Here is a 24,856-nt window from a genome sequence, read left to right on the forward strand (position 1 = left end):
CTATAAAGATCCCTGAATGGTTTGATCATCAATCCTCTATGGATAATCCTCACCACTATGGATCTAGCCCCATCAACTCCTAACTTAATTCCAAGACCCTTGTATTAGTGAATGCTTAACCTAACCTAGCTAGAATTTACAACTCAATTCTCTAACAAATGGTGATACTATCACACTATGGTAACTCAAGAAAATGTGACAAATTTACAAGTTGTTTTTGCACCAGATTATGCTAATATAATAATTCAAAATAACACTAAACCTAATTGGAAATCTCACAAAAGACTTAATATAAAATTGTGTTAAGAAAACTTCCAATGAAACTACCCTATCTCTCTTTCTTGTGTTAAGAAAACTAAAAAAACAACACGAATTTCAAAGTTAATCTCTGAAATTTTCAAGACTTGTAGTTGTTATGAGCACGTGGGAAAAATCAGTTTTTATATTAAATTGGTTTCTGCACTGTTTAATCGATTAACGATGCCTATAAATAAAAATCTTTAGCTACTATATCTCTGTTAATCGATTAATATCATACTTAATTGATTAACGAGTTCTCATTCTCATTTAATTGATTTACACATGATGTAATAGATAAACTGTGTTGAAAAATACTTTCTTTAATGTATGATGAACAATCTACATGATTTGTTGATACATGACATATGATTTTCTAAAGATATAAGATTTTGATGCACTAAAATCAATAAGTAGATTCATGATCATGTTTGTTTGTGCGAGTTTCTTTTTAAGTTGTTCAATTTTAATTTTGTGAAACTTCCATTCTAGGTTCACCTAGCCTAGACTTCATCTAAACAATCATTTTAAGACTTCTAGAAAAGAAAACACGTAACCTAAGTCTTCCTTGATGAACTTAGAGTTTTGGCTTTGTTGTTTGTTAAGTTGTCTTGACTCCATCTAAACAATCATTTTCAATAATGAAGACAGTCAAAGCAAGATTACATAGTCAAATGGAAGATGTTTTCTTGCAAAGAACATAATGATTTATATTGAAAAATAAATAGCAGGATCTTTTACCTCTAATTCAATGAGCGATGAATATAAATGAATGTACATTTTTCTTTAACATATTTTGTTGTGAATTAATGTTATTTACAATTAATATGTTATTTTGACACTTTGAAACAAATGTATATTTTTATTTATATATTATTGTTACAAATTAATTTTAATTATAAATTATAATTAAATATTGTTGCTCCCTCTAAACATTAGATCAAGATCCTCCATTGGATAATGATTAGAAAGTTAAATCCCAACTTATTTTACCCAAATAGTTAATCAAGTAGTAATAGTAGTGTAATCAGACAACACCATTTGAAAAAATTAGAATATCAATCTTGGGTTAAAAGACTAATATTTAGCAAGTATTTATAGATTCGACAACCCCTTAGATACTTATTTGTGACTTGATAATTTATTGACCAATTTGTTGGTTAGCAGTTATATATATAAAAGAACATGATTTTTGGGTCATACATATTAGGAGGAGTCACAAAGAAGTAATTATGTATTTTAGGGCAGTTACATAAGAGTTAGTATTTTCGTTTTTTATATATTGTGGTATGTTAGATTGCTTTTAAGTGTGCACATGGATGGTAGTTTTATACAGTGATTTAAGTTAAGGATTATATTATGTGATGAAATTCTAATATTGTGGTTGTAATTATTGCATCACATTGTGTTGAAAATGATTGTAATTTTGTTTCTAGTTAACCAATTTTCTGTGTTTCCTCTCTTTTGGCTCTTTTGGTAGATGTAGTATAAATAGGATGATTCCTATACTTTGTAATCAATATGAGAATATAAAATATAATGAATAGAGTTTTCATTCTTATTTTCTTTTCTTTCTTCTTTCTTTAAGATTCTTCAATATTTTATTTCTCATTCATGCATTCTTTCATACTTCTTGATTAATCAAGAAGATTTCTTTAATGGCTCCGACCATTTTAACATAGTATCAACAAAGAATCATCATTCTTCCATCTTCTTTGTCTCCATCAAGAGCCATGTCATGTTGATCATCAAGAAATGCCACTTTGCCCTGGTCTCAGAAACAGAAAATGATGTAATTGCTATGAATACTGCTCAAAAGTATTGTTGCACAATTGGAGAGAGCAACATGCATTATCACCATCAGGAAGAATTTTTTCCGTTTCATTATGAAAGATTGAAAAAGTGCAGCCAAAAGGTTACTACCACAAATGATCCATTAGTGGCTGCATCTATGATTTGCAATCAAGAAGTGCCAGTTTATTTCCTACATGGAGTCCTATGCATCGCACTTCAGCATTTGCTTCAAGGTTTAACCAAAGTACTCATAGTGTTGAGTTTGATCCATCTTCTAAAAATTTGGGTTGTTATAACCCAAGATTTTGTGTACATTTTACATTTATGTTCTTTTCTTATTCTTCATCCTTTTACACACATATTATCTCATTTTTCATTTCTTTATACTCTAGTTTCTTTACCTCTCTCTCATTAAACACACAACATTATAGTGTGTAATTTTTCCTCATTGAAGCAACATATTATGATCAAGTTTAAGGTCCATTTCTTTTCTCTCTTCATCCATAACGATTGGTTTGGTTGGTTAAACTTATGTCAATATATATGGTTAAGCTTTGGATGCAATTGCTTCTTCCTAAGGTGGTTAAACGTCGTTGTTGCTTCGTGTTATGATTTCAAGGCTGGGAGATCAAGATTCGCTCACCGGCAAGAGGAGGTATTAGAGTATGCATGGTGTTCAATACAATTATTTCAAGCTTAGAATGCTTGATACATTGCAACTTGCGTGGATGTTGAAAATGATTGTAATTATGTTTCTGGTTAACCAATTTTCTATTTTTCCTTCTGTTTTGGCTCTTTTGGTAGATGTAGTATAAATAGGGTGATTCTTATACTTTGTAATCATATGAGAATAATAAAATACAATGAATAGAGTTTTCATTCTCATTTTCTTTTCTTTCTTCTTTCTTTAAGATTCTTCAATATTTTTGTTCTCATTCATGCATTCTTTCATCCTTCTTGATTAATCAAGAAGATTTCTCTAATGGCTCCAACTATTTTAACACATTGCAATTGCGATTTGATACTAAAATGATATGGCCATATCGGACAATAGCGCAATTGAATCAGACTACATTTGAGTCATATCAGACAACATTATATTCAATTATTTTAATTACAGACTAATTCACATCGTAATGATCGTAATCCGCATCATAACAACCTCAATCACAATAACTACAACCGTTACTATAATCGCGATTACAACCGCAATTTAAAATATGGATTTTATGACTATAAATATTCTTTATAGTATTTCTTGGAACTCTGAAACAACAAGCTAATGTATTCCGTGTAGAATAAGACTCTAGTCTTTAGGACAACAGGTCCATAAGGGCGAGTTATATAATTTATGTGATCATAAAAAAAATTATTTAAAATTTGGTGTTCTTTCAATTTTCCGACCTATCGGATCAAAAGTATGGAATTTGGAGTCTAACATTAGTTTGGATCAAACAATATTTTCTTGGCTATTGAAAACCATTGTCAGCTCTGTACAATCTAGAGTTTTTGGTTGCAACTATTGTTGGCCATTGTTGGAAGAGCTGCAAGCATTTTGTAATGCTCACACCAAGATACATAGTCGTCAACTACAAGCTTAGTTTCATAAATTGCTCAGGGTTCTTGCTCTATTTCTGATCACATCTCCAAAATCAAGGTTATAATTTATTTCCTCATCTCTATGGCGCACCTATTTCTATTGCAGAACATATTGAATGCATCTTGGATGGTTTAATGGAAGAGTTCTGGTGTATGATCAATGCTATTGAAAGTAAAATTCATACCCAATCATAAGTTTGTTTCTCATGCACTTTTTGTTAGCATTGTCATTGCTCCTTCACCTATAAAATCTTAAGTTTCAATGTCAACACCGATGAATTTTCCTTCAATGCTTTCACATATTAGGTCGCTTCCTCGTCCTCATTCTCATTTTGTGCCACGCCATATGTATGTTAGCATTTGTGATGATCATCCTAGATGTAAGAGTGATATTTGATTGAGGATTCTAATACTTGGAATGACAAATCTAAGAAGGAGGGCAATGCAATAAATGGCAATGGTTCTAATTTTAAAGAGGTCGTGGGGGTAGCTAAGTCCCAAGGCATACAACCTATGGATCCTAACTAGAGAATTTGTAACATGAAGTGCTTCAAATGCTTGGGTCGTGTTAAAATTGCATCTTAGTGCCCAACCAGGAGAACTATGGTGCTCCTCAATGGTATTGTGGAGTCTCAATCTGAGGCGTCTAGTAAGAAGGGTCGTGATAGTGATGGAGAAACATTCATGCCAAAGGGAGATTAACTCATGGTTAGAGGGCTCCTTGGGAGTCAAGTTCGGGAACATGATGAGAGCCAAAGAGAAAATATATTTCACTCTCATTGCCTTGAACAAGGTAATGTATGTACACTCATCATTGATGGAGGGAGTTGTGCTAACATAGTTAGTACAAGAATGATGTCTAAGCTAAAACTTAGCACCAAGGCACACCCAACACCTTACAAGCTGCAATGGCTAAGTGAGGTTGGGAGATGGTTGTTAACCAACAAGTATAAGTTCATTTTTCCATTGGAAAATATGAGGACACGGTTCATTGTGATGTGGTCAACATGGAGGCCAACCATATGCTCTTGGGTAGACCATGGCAGTATGATAAGAAAGCCATCCCTGATTGTTTTTCTGATAAGTACCATTTATACATCACAGCCACAAGGTAGTCTTATCACCCTTGTCTCCAAAACAAGTGTGTGATGATCAGTGTAGGTTGAAAGAAAAGATGGGTAAAGAAAGAAAAGATGAGGATGTTGAAACCAAAGACTTTAGCAAAATAAAAAAGAATGATCGAAAGGATCATAAAAAGAGCTAATTTATTATATAGAGTGAGGTAAACATGCTTTGTTCACAATGTAGCCTATGTACTTACTCTTGCTGTTGAGAAGGCTACTATGCCTCAATTTTTGAAAGACTTCTTGAATAAGTTCAATGATGTGTTCCCCGAGGAAGTCCCTAGTGGTCTTCCACCCTTGAGGGGCATAAAACATCATATTAATTGAATTCCTAGTGCATCATTGCCCAATAGGCCTGCCTAAAGGAGCAATCCTCAGGAGTCTAGCGAAATACAAAAGCAAGTCGAGGAATTTATGCATAAAGGATGATTCCAAGAAAGTTTTAGTCCTTGTGCAGTCCCAGTCATCCTAGTCCCAAAGAAAATGGAGGATGGAGGATGTACACTGATTGTAGAGTCGTGAGCCAAGAATAACATCACGATTAAATATAGACATCTCATTACTAGATTGGGTGATCTTCTAGAGGAATTACATGGGTCATGCATCTTTTCAAAAGTTGATCTAAAGAACGACTACCATCAAATTCGGATTCGGGAAGGGGATGAGTGAAAACAACCTTTAAAATAAAGTATTACTTGTATGAGTGGTTAGTAATGCCTTTTGGCTTACCTAATGCACCAAGCACATTTATGAGGTAGATAAACCACATGTGGAGAGAATTCCTTGGTAAATTTGTTATAGTATACTTCGATGACATCCTTATATATAACAAGAGTCTTGATAAACATTATGAACACTTAAGAAGTGTTTTGCTTGTATTAAAGAATGAGAAGCTATACACTAACTTTGAGAAGTGCAGCTTCTGTGTTGACCACATGATATTTCTTGGCTTCATTATCAGTGCCAATGTAGTACATGTAGATCTTGAGAAAATTAAGGCTATCCAAGAGTGGCCCACCCCAAAAAGTACCACAAATGTGAGAAGCTTTCATGGCTTAGCTAGCTTTTATAGAAGGTTTGTTAAGGATTTCAGTACCTTGGTCGCACCTCTCAATGAAGTGGTAAAAAAGAATGTAGGATTTCATTGGGGTGATAAACAAAAAGAAGCCTTTCGAAGGCTAAAAGATAAGCTAACACGCACACTTATAGGGGTTGTTCTAATACAAGATGGGCATATAATTGCCTATTTTAGTGAGAAGTTAAGAGGGGTTGCCCTTAACTATTTCACTTACGATAAAGAGCTTTATGCATTAGTGAGGGCCTTGCAAACTTGACAACATTACCTTTTGCCTAAAGAATTTTTTATTCATAGAGACCATGAGTCACTTAAGTATTTGAAGGGGAAAGGCAAGCTCAAAAAGAGACATGCCAAGTGGGCAGAATTTCTAGAGCAATTCGCCTACGTGGTTAAACACAAGAAGGGAAAACTAATGCAGTGGTTGATGCCTTATCTAGAAGGCATGCCCTAATTGCTACCTTAGAGACCAAACTAATGGTTCTCGAATGCATGAAGGGCATGTATGAACATGACCTTGACTTTTTTGAATCCTATGCCAAGTGAGGGGTTCCTCTTTAAGGACAAAAGGCTTTGTGTGCCTAAAAGCTCCGTGAAGGAGTTACTTTTGAGGGAAGCCCATGAAGGGGGCTGATGGGTCATTTTGGTTCCCAAAAGACCCTTGATATTTGGCATGATCGCTTTTATTGGCCTCATATGAGACGCGATGTTCAAAATGTTTGTGAGAAGTGCATCACCTACAAATGGGCTAAGTCCAAGGCCATGCCTCATGGACTTTATACTCCATTGCTCGTCCCTGACTCTCCTTGGGTGGGCCTATCCATGGACTTCGTGGTTGCCTTACCAAGAACAAGAAGTGACAAAGATTCTACTTTTGTTGTAGTGGACCGATTCTAAAAACGGCCTATTTCATACCCTGCAAGAAAATTGATGATGCTTGCCACATCATGGGGTTGTTTTTCAAAGAGGTGGTATGACTACATGACATACCTAGAAGTATGATAAGTGATAGGGACACCAAGTTCCTAAGTCACTTTTGAAGAATCCTTTGGGGAAGCTTGGCACAAAGCTTCTTTTTTCTACCACATGTCATCCTCAAACAAATTGGTAAACTGAAATGGTAAATATGACCTTCTCAACCTTGTTGAGGGATGTTTTGAAAAATAACTTGAAGGCATGGGAATAATGTCTTCCCCATGTGGAGTTTGCCTATAACAGGACCACTCACAATGCAACCAAGTATTCACCTTTTGAGATTGTTTATGATTTGAACCCACTAACACCACTTGATTTATTGTCTTTTCCTAGTTCATCATTGTTGAAGCATAAGGATGACAAATACAAGGCAAAGTATGTGAGGAAGCTGCATGAGAAGGTGAAAGAATAAATTGAAAAGGGGACAAAGAGTTATGCAAGATCAGCCAATAAGGGCAGGAAGGAAGTCATCTTTGAACCAGACGACTGGGTCTGGGTTCACATGAGAAAGGAGAGGTTCCCTTCTCAAAGGAAATCAAAGCTTCAACCTAGGGGAGACAGCCCATTCCAAGTGTTAGAAAGGATCAACAATAATGCATACAAGTTGAATCTGCCTGGTGAGTATGATAACGTTAGTGTTACTTTCAATGTAGTTGACTTGACTTTTTTTGACACAGGCGATGAAAATGCATATTCGAGGTCGAATTCTCTCCAAGAATGAGTGATGATGTAAGCTCAGTGGGATCCAACATCAATGAAGAGTCTTTATATGGCTTAGGAGAGCCCATACCTAGGACCAAGGCCAAGAGGGCACAAGAGGTGCTTCGACAACTCGTGTATGCCATCATGGATACAAGTCCAAATTGGGCCAAGCAAGATGACAAGGTCTTAAATTGCATTATCCAAGCCGATGAGCCTAAAGGAGGACACGGTTTGGTGGAGGAGCCACCATGACAAAGTTGTGTCATTACACCTAAATAAGGGGAAGTTGTCTTAAACCCCAAGTTAGTTTAGGATTTTATTTATTAGTTGTCTTATTTGAAATTCCATGATTTATTTCATTAGATGCATTTATTTGATTAATGTTTATGTTTTGAATGTAGGAGGGCATGGTTATGTGTTAAAGATTTCATAAGGAAACAATGATATAGAATAAGTGGCGTGTTGGTTGAAGAAGATAGAATATGGCACAGATGAAGGAGCTCAAGCACCCTACCAAGTTGGACATGGCTAGAAACAAGGAGAAGAATAACTTCAAGATATCAAGGCCAAGTCCTTTCAAAATATGGAACTCCCAACCTAATTTCGGCCAACGCAAAATAGCAACATAATCTCAATTAAAAAGGGGCCCTTTTATTAAATCATTGATGTGAAGATACATGAGGAATTTATCTCAATTTCCAAAACAAATCATCAAGGCAATTTCAAATCAGATTGGACCCTTACAAGAACAAACAATTCGGCCAAGTCAACACAAACAACTCAATGCCAATTTCAAGTATCCAACCCTGAAGATATTTAGGCACTTTTAGATAGAGTTGTTTATCTTCTTCAAATTTGTTTGTTGGTGAATGTTTCTTAGTTATTTTCTCTATATGTAACCCACCACATGAATGAATAAAGACAAGTTGATTTTTGTTTGGAATTTATCCATTGTTAGTGAGTCTAATTCTCCTAGCCTCTTGGCTGAGCCAAGTTATTGTTCTTATCAAGAGAACCATTCTCTTGTGGCGAACCTCACAAGGCTTATCAAACATCTCATGTTTGTGGCACCATACCACTTCATATCTCCCTTCCATCTTCTTTAAATACTCACCCTATCAACTTCATATAATCCTAAACACTGTACCCCTACAACTGTGAACACATAAGCCCTAAAATTACCAAAACCGCTTAGATCAGAATCAAAGAAGTTCGTGCACTCAAAATTAATTCGAAATAATGGACTTTCACAAGAAACAATCCTAAATTAAAGGCAACTCACCTAGAAATTGTCATCATAAAAATCCTATGCACTACCACATAAGGATGTCTTTGTTTTTGTTTAAAGTAAAATGTCATCCCATTTAAATTAAACAGTAAAAGTGTTAGTGGGCGTTGTTTTTGCCTTTGAAAGGCACTCCCCTCTTCAGAGTTCCTGAGAGAATCATCACCCCTACAAAATGTGTTCTAATAATGCAAGATTTATTTACATTATTAGCATATAATATGTCATCCTTAATTTAATTCATTAGATAATCATAATTTCGGGTTTCACATTTAAGATTTACCACAATAATGATATTATAATAATATATTTAAATTTATAATATAGTTTTATTTTAAAATATAAACTTACTATTAATATTAAATTTTGTAAGTAAAAAAAAAGGGAAATCATCATTTGCTGGAAATTAAACTCATGTTACTTCGGTGAAAAGTGATTATAGTGATGGTTGCAACATAAAGAAAGAAACACTAGATATATCATATATGAGGGTGAGCATGAGTCTCACGTATTTAAAAGGCTAATGTATCTTATTATACTATAAAACTTTGAAATAGGCTAATGAATCTATTATTTTTAAATGGGTTAATAGATATATTTTATTTTAACTAGGTACATCTAATCATAAAAGTTCAATTATATTTTTATATTAGAATTCCCTATATCATAATATTAAAAATTATATTAAAATAATATAATATTAATATTATTATAAAATATAATTAAATAATTCGATTTGTTAGATTTAACATGCTTTTTAAATGCTCTAAAATTTAATTTGTTAACTTAAATATATTTTTAAAAATGTCTAAGTGTGTCCGTTTACAAAAACAACTTAACGAGACTTAGCCTATTATAGATTAAGTAAATAAGCTCTTGATTTAAAAGTTTGAATTGTTTCTGCCCTTAGTAATGTTGAACTAATTTGGTGTTGGTTGTTCCGTGGAAACAGTGATATCGAGAGAGAGAGAGAGTAAGAAGTAAAGTAAAAAAGTAGAGAAAAGAGGAGAGGCTCTCCTTGACACATTACATCAATTTTTTATAATTAAATAAATTAAAAATATAAAAATTTATCTCCTCACATCTAGTACTTGACGGTTTGGAGAGAAGCCCGTGTTAAATAGGAGAATATCTTTGTTTGGACATGTGAAAAGTGAAGAGGTTAAAATCAAATTTGTGAAGGGAAATCAAATTTATAAAGTCCTCTCATTTGTTATTTATAAGAATGCCTTTGGCGACTATTTTGGCCCAATTATATCCAAAATGACCTACTTTCACAAGGAAACCTCTCAAAATAACAAAAATAGACTTTCTAAAAATATATTTTTTGCAAACAACATTCAAATAAGAGAAAAATACAGTCAAGATTTTTGCAAACAACATTCAGAAAGGGATTTTGTTAAAGGGATTTTCTAAGGAATTTCTTAAAATATATATTTTTAGGCCAAAACAAATATGAGAAAAAAATGTACGAACTAATAGTGTTTCAGTTTATACATTGTTATTGCATCATTCATCATTTATAATTAATCATTATTGAATTTTCAAAAAAAAAATAGTACAAATAAATATTAAATGATGTAGTAACCATGCATAAATTTTTACATAACAATGCTCAACAATTATTTCAAATTATGTTCACGATGTTCTTTAATGTTGATTGTGTATGATCGATATCAAGTGTCCGGTATGTGGTTTCTAGAGAGAATGATAAGAGAAAAGTTAGATCAAAAGCAATGAATACAAGGAATAAATGAGGGAATGAGAATTAATTGATACTTCCTATGTGAGTCTAATATTTATAGTAGTTTGAAGAGGTTGACATGACATCCGATTATTGGCCAACACCTGGTGGGTACGGAGAGAGCATGTCTGGTTGTCCTGATTCACCCTGCAAGCTTGCTACTGTCGATCCGTCGGGGGCAGGTGAGATTTTATAGGCGGAATGTTAGAGGCGCATTAAAGGGAAGTCAACGACACATTAATGACGAATCAGAAGTATTTATGATGAGCCAAAAGCATTTATGACACTTACAGTGGGTTTGGGCCACCCCTAATAGGTGAACGAGGGTTGCTCATTTAAGTACGTATCCGGAACCACCCGAGTTTATCCGGGGTGGAACACAAGACAACAAGTTTCACAATTTTGGAATTTATTTTGGCAAAGATAAAAGGAAGTTGTGAAAACCACAATTTTAGTACTTTTTTTTAAACTATGCATTCCTTTTTTTTACAAATGATTTTCTTATCTTTGATAAGGTTGGTAAAAGTTATTATTATTGTTATTTTGTTTCTAATAGTGGTTAAAGTATGGATTTACATTTAATTCTAAAATGTGACCAATACATAAGATTTCAATCGAGAAAGATAGATATATAGAATATTTTTTTAAGAAATGAAAAGATTGTTTTTTGGATTTGAATTTATGACTTACAATCTATAAGTCAAATAATTTTACATTTTGTTAAGACTCACCCCAAAATATGGATTCTTATTAAATGATAACATTTTTAAATTCACTAATATACTATAAATTAATAATTCTAACTTTAAATAATTGTATTACATGCATTTCTTTATACTGAATTATTTAGGATCATATTTACTTGTTATTCAGCTTTTTAAAATTATTTTATTTAACTTTTAATGATGCACAAATACAAACATAATTTTAGGAAACTTATGTTCTATCTTCCATAAAACACCACTCATTGCAACAACAAAAAATTGTTAGTAAATTTATTAAAAAAAAAATATATATATATATATATATATATATGCATCGACAATATAAGAATTTCTTACATTATCACAATATTATTCATATTTATTAATTATTGACTTTTAAATATTAATAATACAAATGAATAATAAATAATATACTGAATATACATAAATTTGTAAGACAATATATAAATATTATAGTGACCAAAAACACACAAAGCTTTAGTGGAGTTAGAGCATTGTAATAGTTGACCTACTCCTAATATAATTGACGCACCTTCTCATTCATACCATATGGAATAGTTGAGGAGTCACATGAGGGATACTATAAAAAAAGCTACTAATCATTGTTCTTGTCACTTAGGTTTAACACTATACATTTCTGAATAAACAAGAAATGGAAGGGAAAAGCCAAGAAATGTGTGGCTTCAATACTCATACAAATGAGCTGCAAAATTCAAGTACACACAAGCAATCCTTTTCTCTTTCTTTTGCAAAGCTTGCTGAGAATTACCCTCATGGCTTTCCCAAAAAGGTAATTAAGAGAAGAACCTCTCTTGTGTCTATACTTCATGGTCACTATTAACTCAGACACAAGTGTATATTATTTTCATTCTCTTTACTATTACAACGAAACAGGCTCGCCATATGAGATAAAGCTGTGTATATCTACTTTCCTCAAATCCCAATAAGTGGAACGATCATGTGTTGAGTTGTGGTCTGTTTGCGAGTTCAATTTTGGAGAGGAATAAGAGAAATACAAAACTTTAGAGTCATCTTACAATTATATTTGTGTTTCTGAATTCTTTCTTTTCCCCTTTTTCCCCTCTAAAATCAACTCATAAGTGGCAAACAGCTTTTAAAAGGAAATTTGCATTTGTTGTATTTATGTAATGGTAAATAAAAATGTGACCAATGCAACCATAATTGTCATGGCAACTCGATATTCTACCATAATTTGCATTTGCTACATTATTAATTCTCCCTTTATTTATAATGGAAATTTATAACTAACCATTATTGTTCTGTTGTTGAACCAATAAAATAGGTATTTGCAGAGATAATAGGCACATATATTTTGGTGTTTGTGGGAAGTGGTTCAGCTGCACTAAATGCTATTGATGAAAACAAAGTTTCAAGATTGGCAGCTTCACTTGCAGGAGGGTTCATAGTGACTGTCATGATTTATTCAATTGGTCACATCTCAGGAGCACATATGAACCCAGCTGTGTCCTTAGCTTTTGCTGCAGTGAGGCATTTTCCATGGAGACAGGTATTGTGTGTGGAGTATTACTTTTTTGTTATAATAAAGGGTATCCCAGAAATCGAGTCTTTCCATTTTAGTCATCCTGAGGATTTAATATAGCCTTATACCACTGAGATCAACGTCTAATTACTATGTGTGTGGAGTATATAGCTAACAATATTTCTATCTCATACTCAAATTTATGATGACAAAGATCCTCCTCAATTTACTCCTCATTTTTATTTTATTTTTATCATAATATATCAAAATGTCTTGAGAGATTCTATTTTATATATTGTATGTATTAAGTTGCATATTTCCAACAACCCTTCTTTTTCTCTCTCCTTTCTTCTCTTATCTCATATTCTTTGTCTTCATCATTTCTCTGTCTTTATCATCTTCATTACTATAATGCTCTAAATTCTATTGAAAACAAAACTTTGACTATTAAGAATGGATCTCCTGTGATAATTTGATACATTCCTATGATAATGTAACTGTTATGATAAAATTGAAGAACGGTAGAAATAAGAAGATTAAATTCACATACTTTTTTATTGGAGGATAAATATAAAACTAAAAATAAGATAAAAAATACAAATAGTATTTTAACTTATAAATGTTCTCAACCATTTTAAATGTCAGTTACTCTTGTTACAGATTTGAATTTTGTTACAAATAGTCTCTATCAAGAAAAACCTAAACCCTCATTTAAAATTTAGGAATAAAATTTTGACGATTTATATACTAAATTAATAATACAAACTTGAATTTGAGAATACACTCTTTTAAATTAAATCTTCTCATGAAAATATATTTGTGGCAAAGCCATAAGTACTTTACGGTGCAAACATGCCCATCCTAAAAGAAGTTATATACATTATTACTCTTATAGTTAATATTTTGTTCATTCTAAATTGTATTCATATCATTCCATTTATCTTATTCTGATGTACCAAACTTGTATCTTATATAATCACAAACTTCTTAATTATATCTATAAATGATTTGTCATAGTACTAATAGAAATGGGAAATTATGGCCTTCCACTTTCAACAAGGATATTCTATCTCACAATTTTTTTGTTCTCATATTCCTAGTCAATTAAACTTCACAAAATAATATTAAACTATAATTTTTGTTTTTATGATTTATTTTTTTAATTGAATGAAAATTTCTAATTGATTTGAGACATAAAGTGAAACATATAATCCCTTCCCATCCACGAGAGGCTAATAAGCTTAAAATAATGAGGCAAAAGGGAAATAGAACACACTGTGATTGGATGGATATAAAAGAACATTTTTTTTGTTGCTAAATTGAAACATATTAATATCATTAAATTGTGAATAATAGATACCATATAGCCACAACATCCCTGACCCAAAACAGAAAAAACCATTGCCACAATTTTTTTCCTCCAAAGGACAGGGAAAACAACAACGAATAGATGGAACATGTGCTATCATTGTTATCAATATAAAACCTACCTTACAAACATCTATGATTGAATAGAACATGTCCTACCATTATAATTATAACACATATCTAACCACATAATGGAGATAGATATACCTTCAGGTTCAGGTGAGAGTTAGCTGATGTACCCATAACAACATACCTGACAGCTAATATATTATATGATTTAATATATTTATAAGCTTTATGGTATTATAAGTTGTGGACAATTTTATTGTCATGTGGAAATTAAGATTATAGGAAGAAAATATGAAGACTCTAAATTCAATCTCTATGTTTTCTCTATTTTTTCAATTATTAGATGATCAAGTGATAACAGTATCATGTCAAATTATAAAAAAGATTATTAACATACTTTTGACAAGACACATATTTAATAGAGAATAAAATATATCCTCGTAATAAAAGATAAAATAAGACATGTATCAAACATTAGATTTAAAGAGATAAGTTATATGGTAATATAATGCATTACTTATTATCTATTTAATATGTATATTGCACATGTCATTGTTTTAATCCTTGTAATTTCTTGCAATGTATTGCTTATCATATCAATAAAAATTCTATTCTTCCTTTATGCCACTCCATTTGGTTGAGGAAAATATCTTGCATTCATTTTATGCTCAACTCTCTCCTTTTTCAAAAAATATCACAAACAATATACTCTATTCCATATCATTTTCATGATTTCCAGAGTATGACCACTTTGTCTTTCAACATACACCATAAAAGTTTTGAGCATATCATAAGCATCAAATTTATTTTTCTAGAAACAAACCCACCTTTCCCTACTAAAGTCATCATTAAAAGTGATAAAATATTTATCAAACTTTGATGAAACTTATGCATAGGAAAACATGTCCAAGCATTTCTCCTAGCATGCCCTTTAGAAAAAGGATCTCGACACAAGTTTTACACAATTGACTAGGAGCTTGGCTAATAGGCAAGCTAATAACTTTTTTTTCTAGAGAATAAAATATTTTTTGGTGTGAGGAAATAATTTTATCTCCTTAAACCACTTAAACGTTGACAAATGACTCCTCTATTTATTCTCTTAATAATAACATATGCAACATTTAAGTGAAAAGATGATGAGAAAATAAAAGAAAACAAGTGTTAAAATTTAAATGGGTAAGGGGCCACATGTCAACATATAACTAGTTTAAGGAGATAAGTTATTTCCTCAACTTACTTTATTATATTTTTTATTACTTTATTATATTTTTTATATGCAAGAAACTTCATAATGTAGAAGTTGAAATGTAAGACGCATGTGCCAAAGACAATTATAATCAACAACTATCACATTGCAGTACAAATCAACATCATACTTGATATTCATTGAAAACAAATAATTCTTTTGACATGTTTGACTTTGCTATCATGCCCACCCCAGCATAATTTATGATGCAATCTTTCTTGTTAAGTTTTAAACGGTATCCTTTCTGAGCAAGTTGTTCCACACGTAATAGATTCATTGCAAAATTTGATCTACAATCATACTTGAAAATAGTTACCAATCTAATCATTTGACTAACAGATGATGTGCTTGAAATATGTTATTGTATTAGTCTCACATTGTCTAGTATCAGACTACAGTAGAATATCAATGTTATATATTGGACTTAGGTCCCTTGTTGTAATGTGCACTTGATATAAGCACCTAATAGAAACACCTCATGGGCAGGTGGACCCATGGGTGTGCTAGGGTTTGTAATCCTTATTCTCTAATAATATCTTGGTAGCCGCTCAGCGCTCTCGGAGACGTAAGCACAATTGGCCGAACCTCGTTAACAAGTTCTCTTGTTTCTTCTCTTCTATTTATTCTATGCATATTATTTGATTGTTTGTGGCCAACGTTGCACAACGATCGCTTCCGCTGCACCAACAATTAGTATCAGAGCCAATTGGTAGTTGGCTCTTAGCCCATACGTCATGACTAAATAGGGTGAAGACGTGATAGCTAGACAAGGTGCGTCAAAGGTAATGGCAAAGATAGAGTAGATGAATTGAAGGAGAAGGAAACATGGCGGAACTGTAGTGTGGACGATGTATGTATTGATCCAGAACCCCATAAGTTCATGTATCGGGTTAGGATCAAGGTAGAGATAGAGACATCGGTGTTGAGTTAGATGTTGACAATATCTCTCTAGATGTTGAGAGAATGTTCTCATTGAAGATGAGAAAGAGAATATCGTAATGGCGTGTGTGAGACGGCATAGTGAAAGATATTAATTGTTAGCAGATCCACAAAAGCACAAGGGCGATGGATGACTTTGATGTAGGGTGTGACATGGGCGTTGGCTTTGATGCAAGTTGTAACACGAGCATTGGTAGAGATGCAGAGGTGTGACATGGGTATTGGCTTGGATGCAAGGATGTGACACATACATTAGTTAGCATTGACGCAGGGTGAGTGCTGTGTGTATACTCCTTGTGGTGGAGTATGATAGTTCTTTTGAACTAGGATTGTCGGAGTAGACAATGGTGGTAGTGGTTGAGGCCTTCCAAAGAAGCTCCAAGAATCAGTTTGACTGAGTATTGAAGAGGACGATTGTTGGTGAACTTTTGTGTAGAGGTTCCAATATATCGAAAGACTTCTTAACAATAGGTGGCTAGGCGGCATGTTCCATTTGATGGCGGTACGGGAAGCTGCACTACAAGTTTGGAGAGTTAGGCTCTTGATAACATCGTCAAAGATACTCGGAAGGTCTATGCTGTAGGGGAGCAGTTAAAGTGAATTAGACATTGAGCAAGGTAGAGTCGTATATTCGCTAAGGTGGAGATTCTTGTGTAGATTTCTTAAGGAGCGAGATATTCGTCTATTTCAATCAAGGTGGAGATTGTTGGAAATGCTTGAAATATGTTATTGTATTAGTCCCACATTGTCTAGTATTGGAATAGAGTAGAGTAACCAATGTTATATATTGAACTCATGTCCTTGTTATAATATGCACTAGATATAATAGAAACACCCCATGGGCAGGTGGGCCCATGGGTGTGCTAGGGTTTGTAATCCTTATTCTCTAATAATATCTTGGTAGCCGCTTAGCGCTCCCGGTGACATAGGCACAATTGGCCGAACCCCGTTAACAAATTCTCTTGTTTCTTCTCTTCTATTTATTTCATGCATATTATTTGATTGCTTGTGATAAATGTTGCACAACGATCGCTTCCGCTGTACCAAGAAGAACAATTTCTAAATTTTTCTTCAATTCTACAAGTTCAAAATCTAACATAAGTTGTAATATTTTTATGTTCAGGATCTATGAGAAGAAAAACTAAAAGACTTGGGCTTATGTCAAGGCAATTTGGCCAATTCAGGATATAACAGTTTAGAAAATAATTTAGTGTGAGCTGAAGTTCTTGGGCTATAAAAGAATACAAAGGAAAACTCAAGAAAATTGAGGATAACTTTCATAAAACATCTTGGGTTAAATCCAATGGAAAATTGGCAACTATAAGAAACTAGTACTAGTTACCAAATTATTTCATAGACTTGTATATTAGACCATTACATAGGGAAGTAAATTTCTCTCCCAATTTTCTTGCAGGTCCCATTTTACATTGCAGCACAACTCACAGGAGCTATTTCTGCATCATATACTCTGCGAGCGCTGTTAGAACCATCGAGAGAGCTCGGAGCTACGTCGCCTTCCGGATCAAATATTCAAGCATTGATCATGGAAATGGTGGCAACATTCACCATGGTGTTCATATCCACTGCCATGGCCTATGACACAAAAGCTGTAAAGTTGCACTAACAATGTTGAAATGTTACGAACTTTTATCTTTGCCTTAAAAGCAGCACATTATAATAGTTACTATAAATTGTTGTCATTTGGCAGATAGGAGAGCTAGCTGGAGTTGCAGTAGGTTCTTCGGTTAGCATCGCGAGCATTGTTGCTGGGTAAGTACGTTTTATATTTCATTACATGATTGCACTGATAGAGTAAAAAACGAATAATAATTATTTGATGAAACTTGAGTTGAAACTATCATACATGAAATGAAAATGTGTTTCGAAAATTTTCGAATAGCGAAATTATCCGGCTATAATGAATAAGTTGTTTTTGTTATACAGACCAATATCAGGGGGATCAATGAACCCAGCAAGGACATTAGGTCCTGCAATTGCCACTGCATCCTACAAGGGAATTTGGGTCTATCTAGTTGGACCAATTACTGGGGCACTTTTAGGGGCATGGAGTTATGGTGCTATTGAAGAGACTGATAAGCCAGCTTCCGCAATCTCACTATCTTCCCTTTCAATCAAGCTATGCCGCCACCCGACGATTAATGAAACGGAGCAAGTTGGTAACAACAGCCACCTCAGTTCAGTGTGAAAACAATGTTTCAAGGAAGCATAGTACATCTTCTGTCCTATAAAGTGTGTCACTCTATAGGTAACTTGATGTGATTTGTTGGAAGGTTCTGCATAGAATATTATATTACTAACTGCAAAGAAAATTCAGTGCCAATGTTATTTGAAGTACCAAGTTTGGATTCCAAATGTAAATGTAGTAGGGAATGAAGAAAATATTCAAACCATGGTTCAGTAACTTAATTCCTTCACATTTCATCCATCATTGAAGATCTATACAATTAGGGGTGTTGGTGGTCTATTTGGATCAATTTTTTTGGCAAAAAATCATGCGATCCAAACAAATAATTAATATGTGGGCTGATCCAGTCTGGTCTGTTTGTATTAAGATGTCCGATCTAATCCGATCCAAATATTATATGTGGTTTCGGTTTGGTTTGGATTAGTTTTTTTATAAAAAAAATAAAATTGCACATACACTCAAAACTCATAAAAATTACTAAAAATTAAGCATAAAGCATCAAAAATAACATTCAACAACGTCAAAACAACATTAAAAGTAAACAACAACAATAAACAAAGCCAATAACAATAAAGTAAACATTAACATTAGAGTAAACAACATAAGTAGTAGCAGCATTAGTATTACTAACAACAAGCACAAGACAACACTTAAACAATTTAGGCATCAAGGAATAATTTAGGAGTTGGACATAGGTTAAGTATGCCAGATACTTAAAAGTGTTACATACTTAAACAATTTCGGTCCAGTCTGAATCGATTTGGATCCAAGAGGTGAATTCGGAAACCGGATCGGACCGATCGATCTTTAATAAAAAATCCAATACAATCCAAACACATCCATTTTTTGTAGTTTCAATCTATTTTGGATCGGTGTTTAGTTTTATTTTTAGACCGATCTGAATTTGAACATTCCTATATACAACTATACATTTCCTGGAAGCCACGATAACTTATTCATAATATTTAAATCATTTACAAATAAATTTTTTACACACTAGAAATTCATAATTTCTAATGAGCATCATATATTTAATACAAGTATTTATTTTGGGTTACAAAATAAATGATCTAATTAATGATAACCTAAAAGACTTTTGAAACTGATAACAGCTATAGGTTTAATGAGTGAATACTCAAACAATTGTCTATATGAGATAATGAGAACCCTATAAGTTAACACATAAGGAACATGATCCCAAAACATCAAATCACAAATAGTTTTCATCTCTCCCAATTAGAGACAAAACAAATGTACCAAAAACAATTAAGGATTTGGTTGAGGAAGACCATCATACCAAAACTCTCTCTCAAAAGGTATATCAAAGGAGTAGATCTGAGAAGATGGATTCATGTATGATTTTATATCATTGTTTTATATTATGTGTGATAAGATTCAAGATCCTAGGATTGGTATTTCACCAATCATCAGGAAATATCTAACAAGTGGTACCAGAGCATTAGGTTCTGAATTTTATGCTTCTCTATTAAAGATGTTTTCCCCCCAATTTTTTATAAACCCTAATTTTTTAAATTTGGAGATTTTTATGTTTCCGCTATTGGTTATGAAAATTGGGTATTTAGGAATAATGAGGATAACTTTAATCATCTTCTACTTATTTGAATTATGCATAATTTTTATTATGAATCATTGCACATATGTGTTGAAGTATATATTCAGATCTGTGCATGAACATTGCATTAACTTTTAACACTATGTGATGCAATATGTATATTATATGTGCACTAATGTCTCAGTGTTGGACATTTACTTTTGTCACTTTACAATTTTGCAATTCACTGAAGTATATGTATACATATACAATCTGGAATTCATGACCTTATATTACGAATTAAAATATACATATGTATTGTTTCCAGCTTGAGGTTGTTGTGATGTCTGGAATTACTGATTAAAGTTAATATATATATATATATATAATGGTTACGGTTAATGCTTAAAATTATATATTTAGTGTGTGAAAGTGTATATATATATATAGTGTTACATATATGTTTTAAGATATGTATGATCATATTCGATTTGGAATTTCTGATAGTGATTTGCATATTTTTTTTTATGTTTTTCACTGTGGATCTACTTTGTATTTGATTAATATTGTATCTATTTTTATGCGTTGATATATATATATATATATATATATAATATATCTATTTTAATTTGAAATTATTTATTGGATTAGATTTGTTAATCATAAAATATATCAAATCTGAATGTTTTAATTCCAATGTCATAATTTTTTTATAATGGATTCGTCTTGTTTTCCCTTTGTCTGCTAATTATTTTTGAATTAATTGATGCAATATGATGTCAAAGTAACTTCTATTGTGAAAATTAATTAAGATTACATAGATGAGTATGAGATTATTTATGCGAATTGTGTTCGGCTCAAAGGAAGACACACTTTGGCCAAGTAATAACATACATGTGATGATAAATAAGTAACAATTTTAAAGTTTTTTCATGTGAATAATAGTTCGTCCAAAGACAGACCATTGTTTGACAGAACTAATTGTTAATATTTGATCATTACATTAAGAATACCACTTACAAATTAATTTCTCTATCCAAAGATTAGAAGTTGATGTTGTACTAGGTATATTGTTAGGAGTCTATTATGTGAACATGTCTTCTTTTATATATATTAATTGATTTGTTTATTTAAATGATTGCGACACTCATGGCTTGTTGCATTGGTTGGTGGCTGATTGTGTTATTCAATGGTTTTTATTGTTAAAACATTGTTTTTGTTTAGACAGTTTGCATTGTCATGTTTAATCAAGTATAAAATGATAATATATTTTTTATGAAAAATTCAAAATGACCACTACTGGAATTCGAAATGTAGTCTTTGTGATGAGAATGATGTCATGTTACCAATATGCTATATGAATATATGTACTTATATGTAGATATAAATAATATATGTTTTGGATTAAGTGTTGAATCAAAACTCAACTAAATGGTTTTTATTTAAAATAAAATAAAATTGTTTGACATTTTAAGTGAACTTATTAAACAAGAAGTCGTCAAAGTGACATCTTTTTTGTGAATTGTTCATAATAAATATCAAGTGCTAGTGCGTATATGTATCCATGCGAGTATTAATTGGCCCCAAAAAATTATTATTTGGCCAGATTATATACACACATGTGATGGTAAACATGTGATTATTATAAAGTTGCATATGTGAATGATAAATCAGTTCAAAGAAGAGTTTATTATTCGACATGTATTATGATCAATGTATAACCATTACAAACAAGAGTATCATTAGTGATTGATATAAAATATCAAGTCAATTGTATATCTGTATTTTATGCGAATAGTAATTGGCCCAAAGGAAGATTATTATTTGGTCCAAATTACAAACATACTTGTAGCAATAAATATGTGATAATTATATGACTTTCCATGTGAAATGTAAGTTGGTCCAAAAAAAGACTTATTGTTTCACATGATTGAATATCAATGTTTGATTACTACATTGAGTATACCACTTACAATTTAATATTTTTGTCCAAATACTGAATATTAATGTTTTGCTATGTAACTTGTGATGTGCCACATCATCACTTGAATTTAAGTATCAAAGTTGAATGTGACTTTAATTGTAGGAATAATTGCAATTTGTTTTGTTCTTTTACTAGTGCTGCAAATATTTATGCTCAAATTAAGAACATCTCATTGCTGAATGGGAGAAACTTTAAGGTCTATAAGGAAGCCGTAGAAATTATTCTCAGCTGTATGAATTTAGATCTGACACTTCAGGTGGAGAAATTAATTTCTACTCTGCAAATCCTTGATGAAGTTAAAATTGAGAAATTGGAACATTCTAACCGAATGTATCTAATAATCATGAAACACTCTATTCCAGAAGCATTTCAGGGCTGTATTTATGAGGGTCAAAGTGAAAAGAATTTCCTTTAAGAAATAGAACTATACTTTGTCAAAAGTGAAAAGGCAGAGACAAGTAGCTTTTCGGCTAAACTCATATCCATGAAGTAATAAGTCAAAGGGAACATGAGGGAGTACACTATGGACATCTCTAATCTCGCATCAAAACTCAAGTCACTTAAGTTAGAGCTTGGTGATGACTTGTTCGTGCACTTGGTTTTGATCTCGCTTCCTGCACATTTTGGGAAATTCAAAGTGAGTTATAACACTCAAAATGACAAATGGTCTCTCAATAAGTTTATATCTCATTGTGTGCAAGAGATAGAGAGACTGCAGAGAGATAAGACTGAAAGTGTTCATTTGACTATGACCTCTCAGAATAAGAAAAGAAAGAACAATAAGGATGCTATGAAATGGCTATTTGTGTTTTTCCTCAGAGAATGTGGAATTGTTCTACAATACACTATGACATACAAACCTAACATGACGGGTGTTATTGAGTGATTAAATCGACCTCTTAAGGATATGGTGAGAAGTATGATTAGCCAGTCTTCCTTGCATGAGTCTCTTTTGGGGAGAGCTTTAAAGACCGCAATTTACATCCTTAATAGGGTATCAAGTAAAGCAGTTAAAAAAACTCCATATGAAATTTGGACAAATAAAAGACCAAGCTTAAAACACATGTACATTTGGGGTTGTCCAATTGAGGCACGACCTTATAGGCTATGAAAGAAAACTGGACTCAAGAACATTTAGCTACTATTTTGTTGGTTATGCTGAACGCTCTCGAGGCTATAAATTTTGAATGATCTCGGGGCTATATATTTTATGATCCCACTTCAAGATTTTTTTTGAGATGGGAAATGCAAGATTTCTTGAGGAAGTTGATTTTGGAAAGGAAGAGAACATAAGGAATGCTGTCTATAATGAAGAAGCTGTCATTAATGGTGAACAAGTTCTTGTGCCTATTACAATTCAATAAATAAATTCAGTTAATAGAATATATGTTCAAAATATTGTCCCTCACAATATTCCAGAGCAAGACAACAATGAGGTTCTCCCTCAATTACCTATAGAACAAATTCAACAACCTAAAAAAGTAAAAGTGTCATTAAGGAGATCAACTAGGGAGAGGAAAAGTGCAATTCCTGATGATTATATTGTATTTCTTCAAGAACATGAGGATGACATTGGGTTAACAGAAGATGATCCATTGAACTTCTGTCAAGTCATGAAAAGTTCTAACTCTCAAAAGTGGATCGATGCCATGAAAGATGAGATGAAGTCTATGCATGATAATGAAGTTTGGGATCTTGTCGAATTACTTAAAGGTGCGAAACCTATTGGTTGTAAATAGGTATTTAAAACCAAGAGGGATTCGAAAGATAATATTGACAGATATAAAGCTCGTCTAGTTGCTAAAGGCTTCACTAAGAAAGAAGGCATTGATTATAAAGAAATCTTCTCTCTAGTATTTTCAATGGATTCTTTTAGAATAATATTGACACTAGTAGTTCATTTTAATTTAGAGCTACATCAGATGGATGTTAAGAACTGCATTTCTAAATGGTGACATTAAAGAAACGATCTATATGGTGCAAACAGAAAATTTTGTGTAAGTTGGCTCAAAATCTATGGTATGCAAATTAAAGAAATCCATATATGGCCTTAAACAAGCTTCTCGTCAATGAAATCACAAGTTTCATCAAGTTATTACCTCGTATGATTTTGAGGCAAATAGAGTTGATGATTGTGTGTACTACAGGTGAAGTGGGAGTAAATTTATATTTATGATATTATATTTCGATAATATACTACTTGATAGTACTGATATGGAACTAATGCATTAGACCAAGAGATTTCTAATGAATAATTTTGAAATGAAAGTTCTTGGGGAAACTTCTTTTGTATTAGGTATTCAGATACTAAGAGGTCGCTCTCAAGGTATCCTAAGGTTGTCGCAAGATAACTATATAGATAAAGTCCTAGATAGATTTGGCATGAAAGAAAGTAAATCATGGGATACCCCTATAGCTAAGGGAGGCAAGTTTAGTATCGAACAATGCCCAAAAATGACCTTGAAAGATGCGAGATGCAAAATATTCCTTATGCATCTGCAGTAGGAAGTCTAATGTATGCTCAAGGTTGCACATGTCCCGACATAGCGTTTGTCGTAAAAGTTTTTGGGAAGATATTTGAGCAATCCTGTAATCATCACTGAAAGGCAGTCAAACGTGTTACACATTACTAAAGAAAACAAAGGAGTACATGCTCACTTATCGGAGGTCT

At 32.6% G+C, this 24,856-nt stretch overlaps 1 protein-coding gene across 2 annotated transcripts in view; it reads left to right on the top strand.

Moving 5' to 3' along the window:
- The window catches only part of LOC109337063 (aquaporin NIP2-1-like), a 31,379-nt gene continuing 18,447 nt past the window's right edge, over positions 11,925-24,856 (top strand). The window contains exons 1-5 of one of the 2 annotated variants that reach the window (XR_002106397.1): positions 11,925-12,110; positions 12,624-12,848; positions 17,858-18,052; positions 18,152-18,213; positions 18,388-18,693. Coding sequence is in view for 1 of the 2 variants with exons in the window: in XM_019573941.1 (XP_019429486.1) it covers positions 11,973-12,110; positions 12,624-12,848; positions 17,858-18,052; positions 18,152-18,213; positions 18,388-18,649 (882 nt within the window). In the remaining variant the exon portion in view is untranslated. Of the gene's footprint in view, positions 12,111-12,623; positions 12,849-17,857; positions 18,053-18,151; positions 18,214-18,387; positions 18,854-24,856 lie in introns of those variants that run through there. The other variant, XM_019573941.1, reaches the window with a different exon arrangement.

The sequence above is a fragment of the Lupinus angustifolius genome, chromosome LG02 (assembly GCF_001865875.1).
Source record: "Lupinus angustifolius cultivar Tanjil chromosome LG02, LupAngTanjil_v1.0, whole genome shotgun sequence".
Classification (NCBI taxonomy): Eukaryota; Viridiplantae; Streptophyta; class Magnoliopsida; order Fabales; family Fabaceae; genus Lupinus; species Lupinus angustifolius.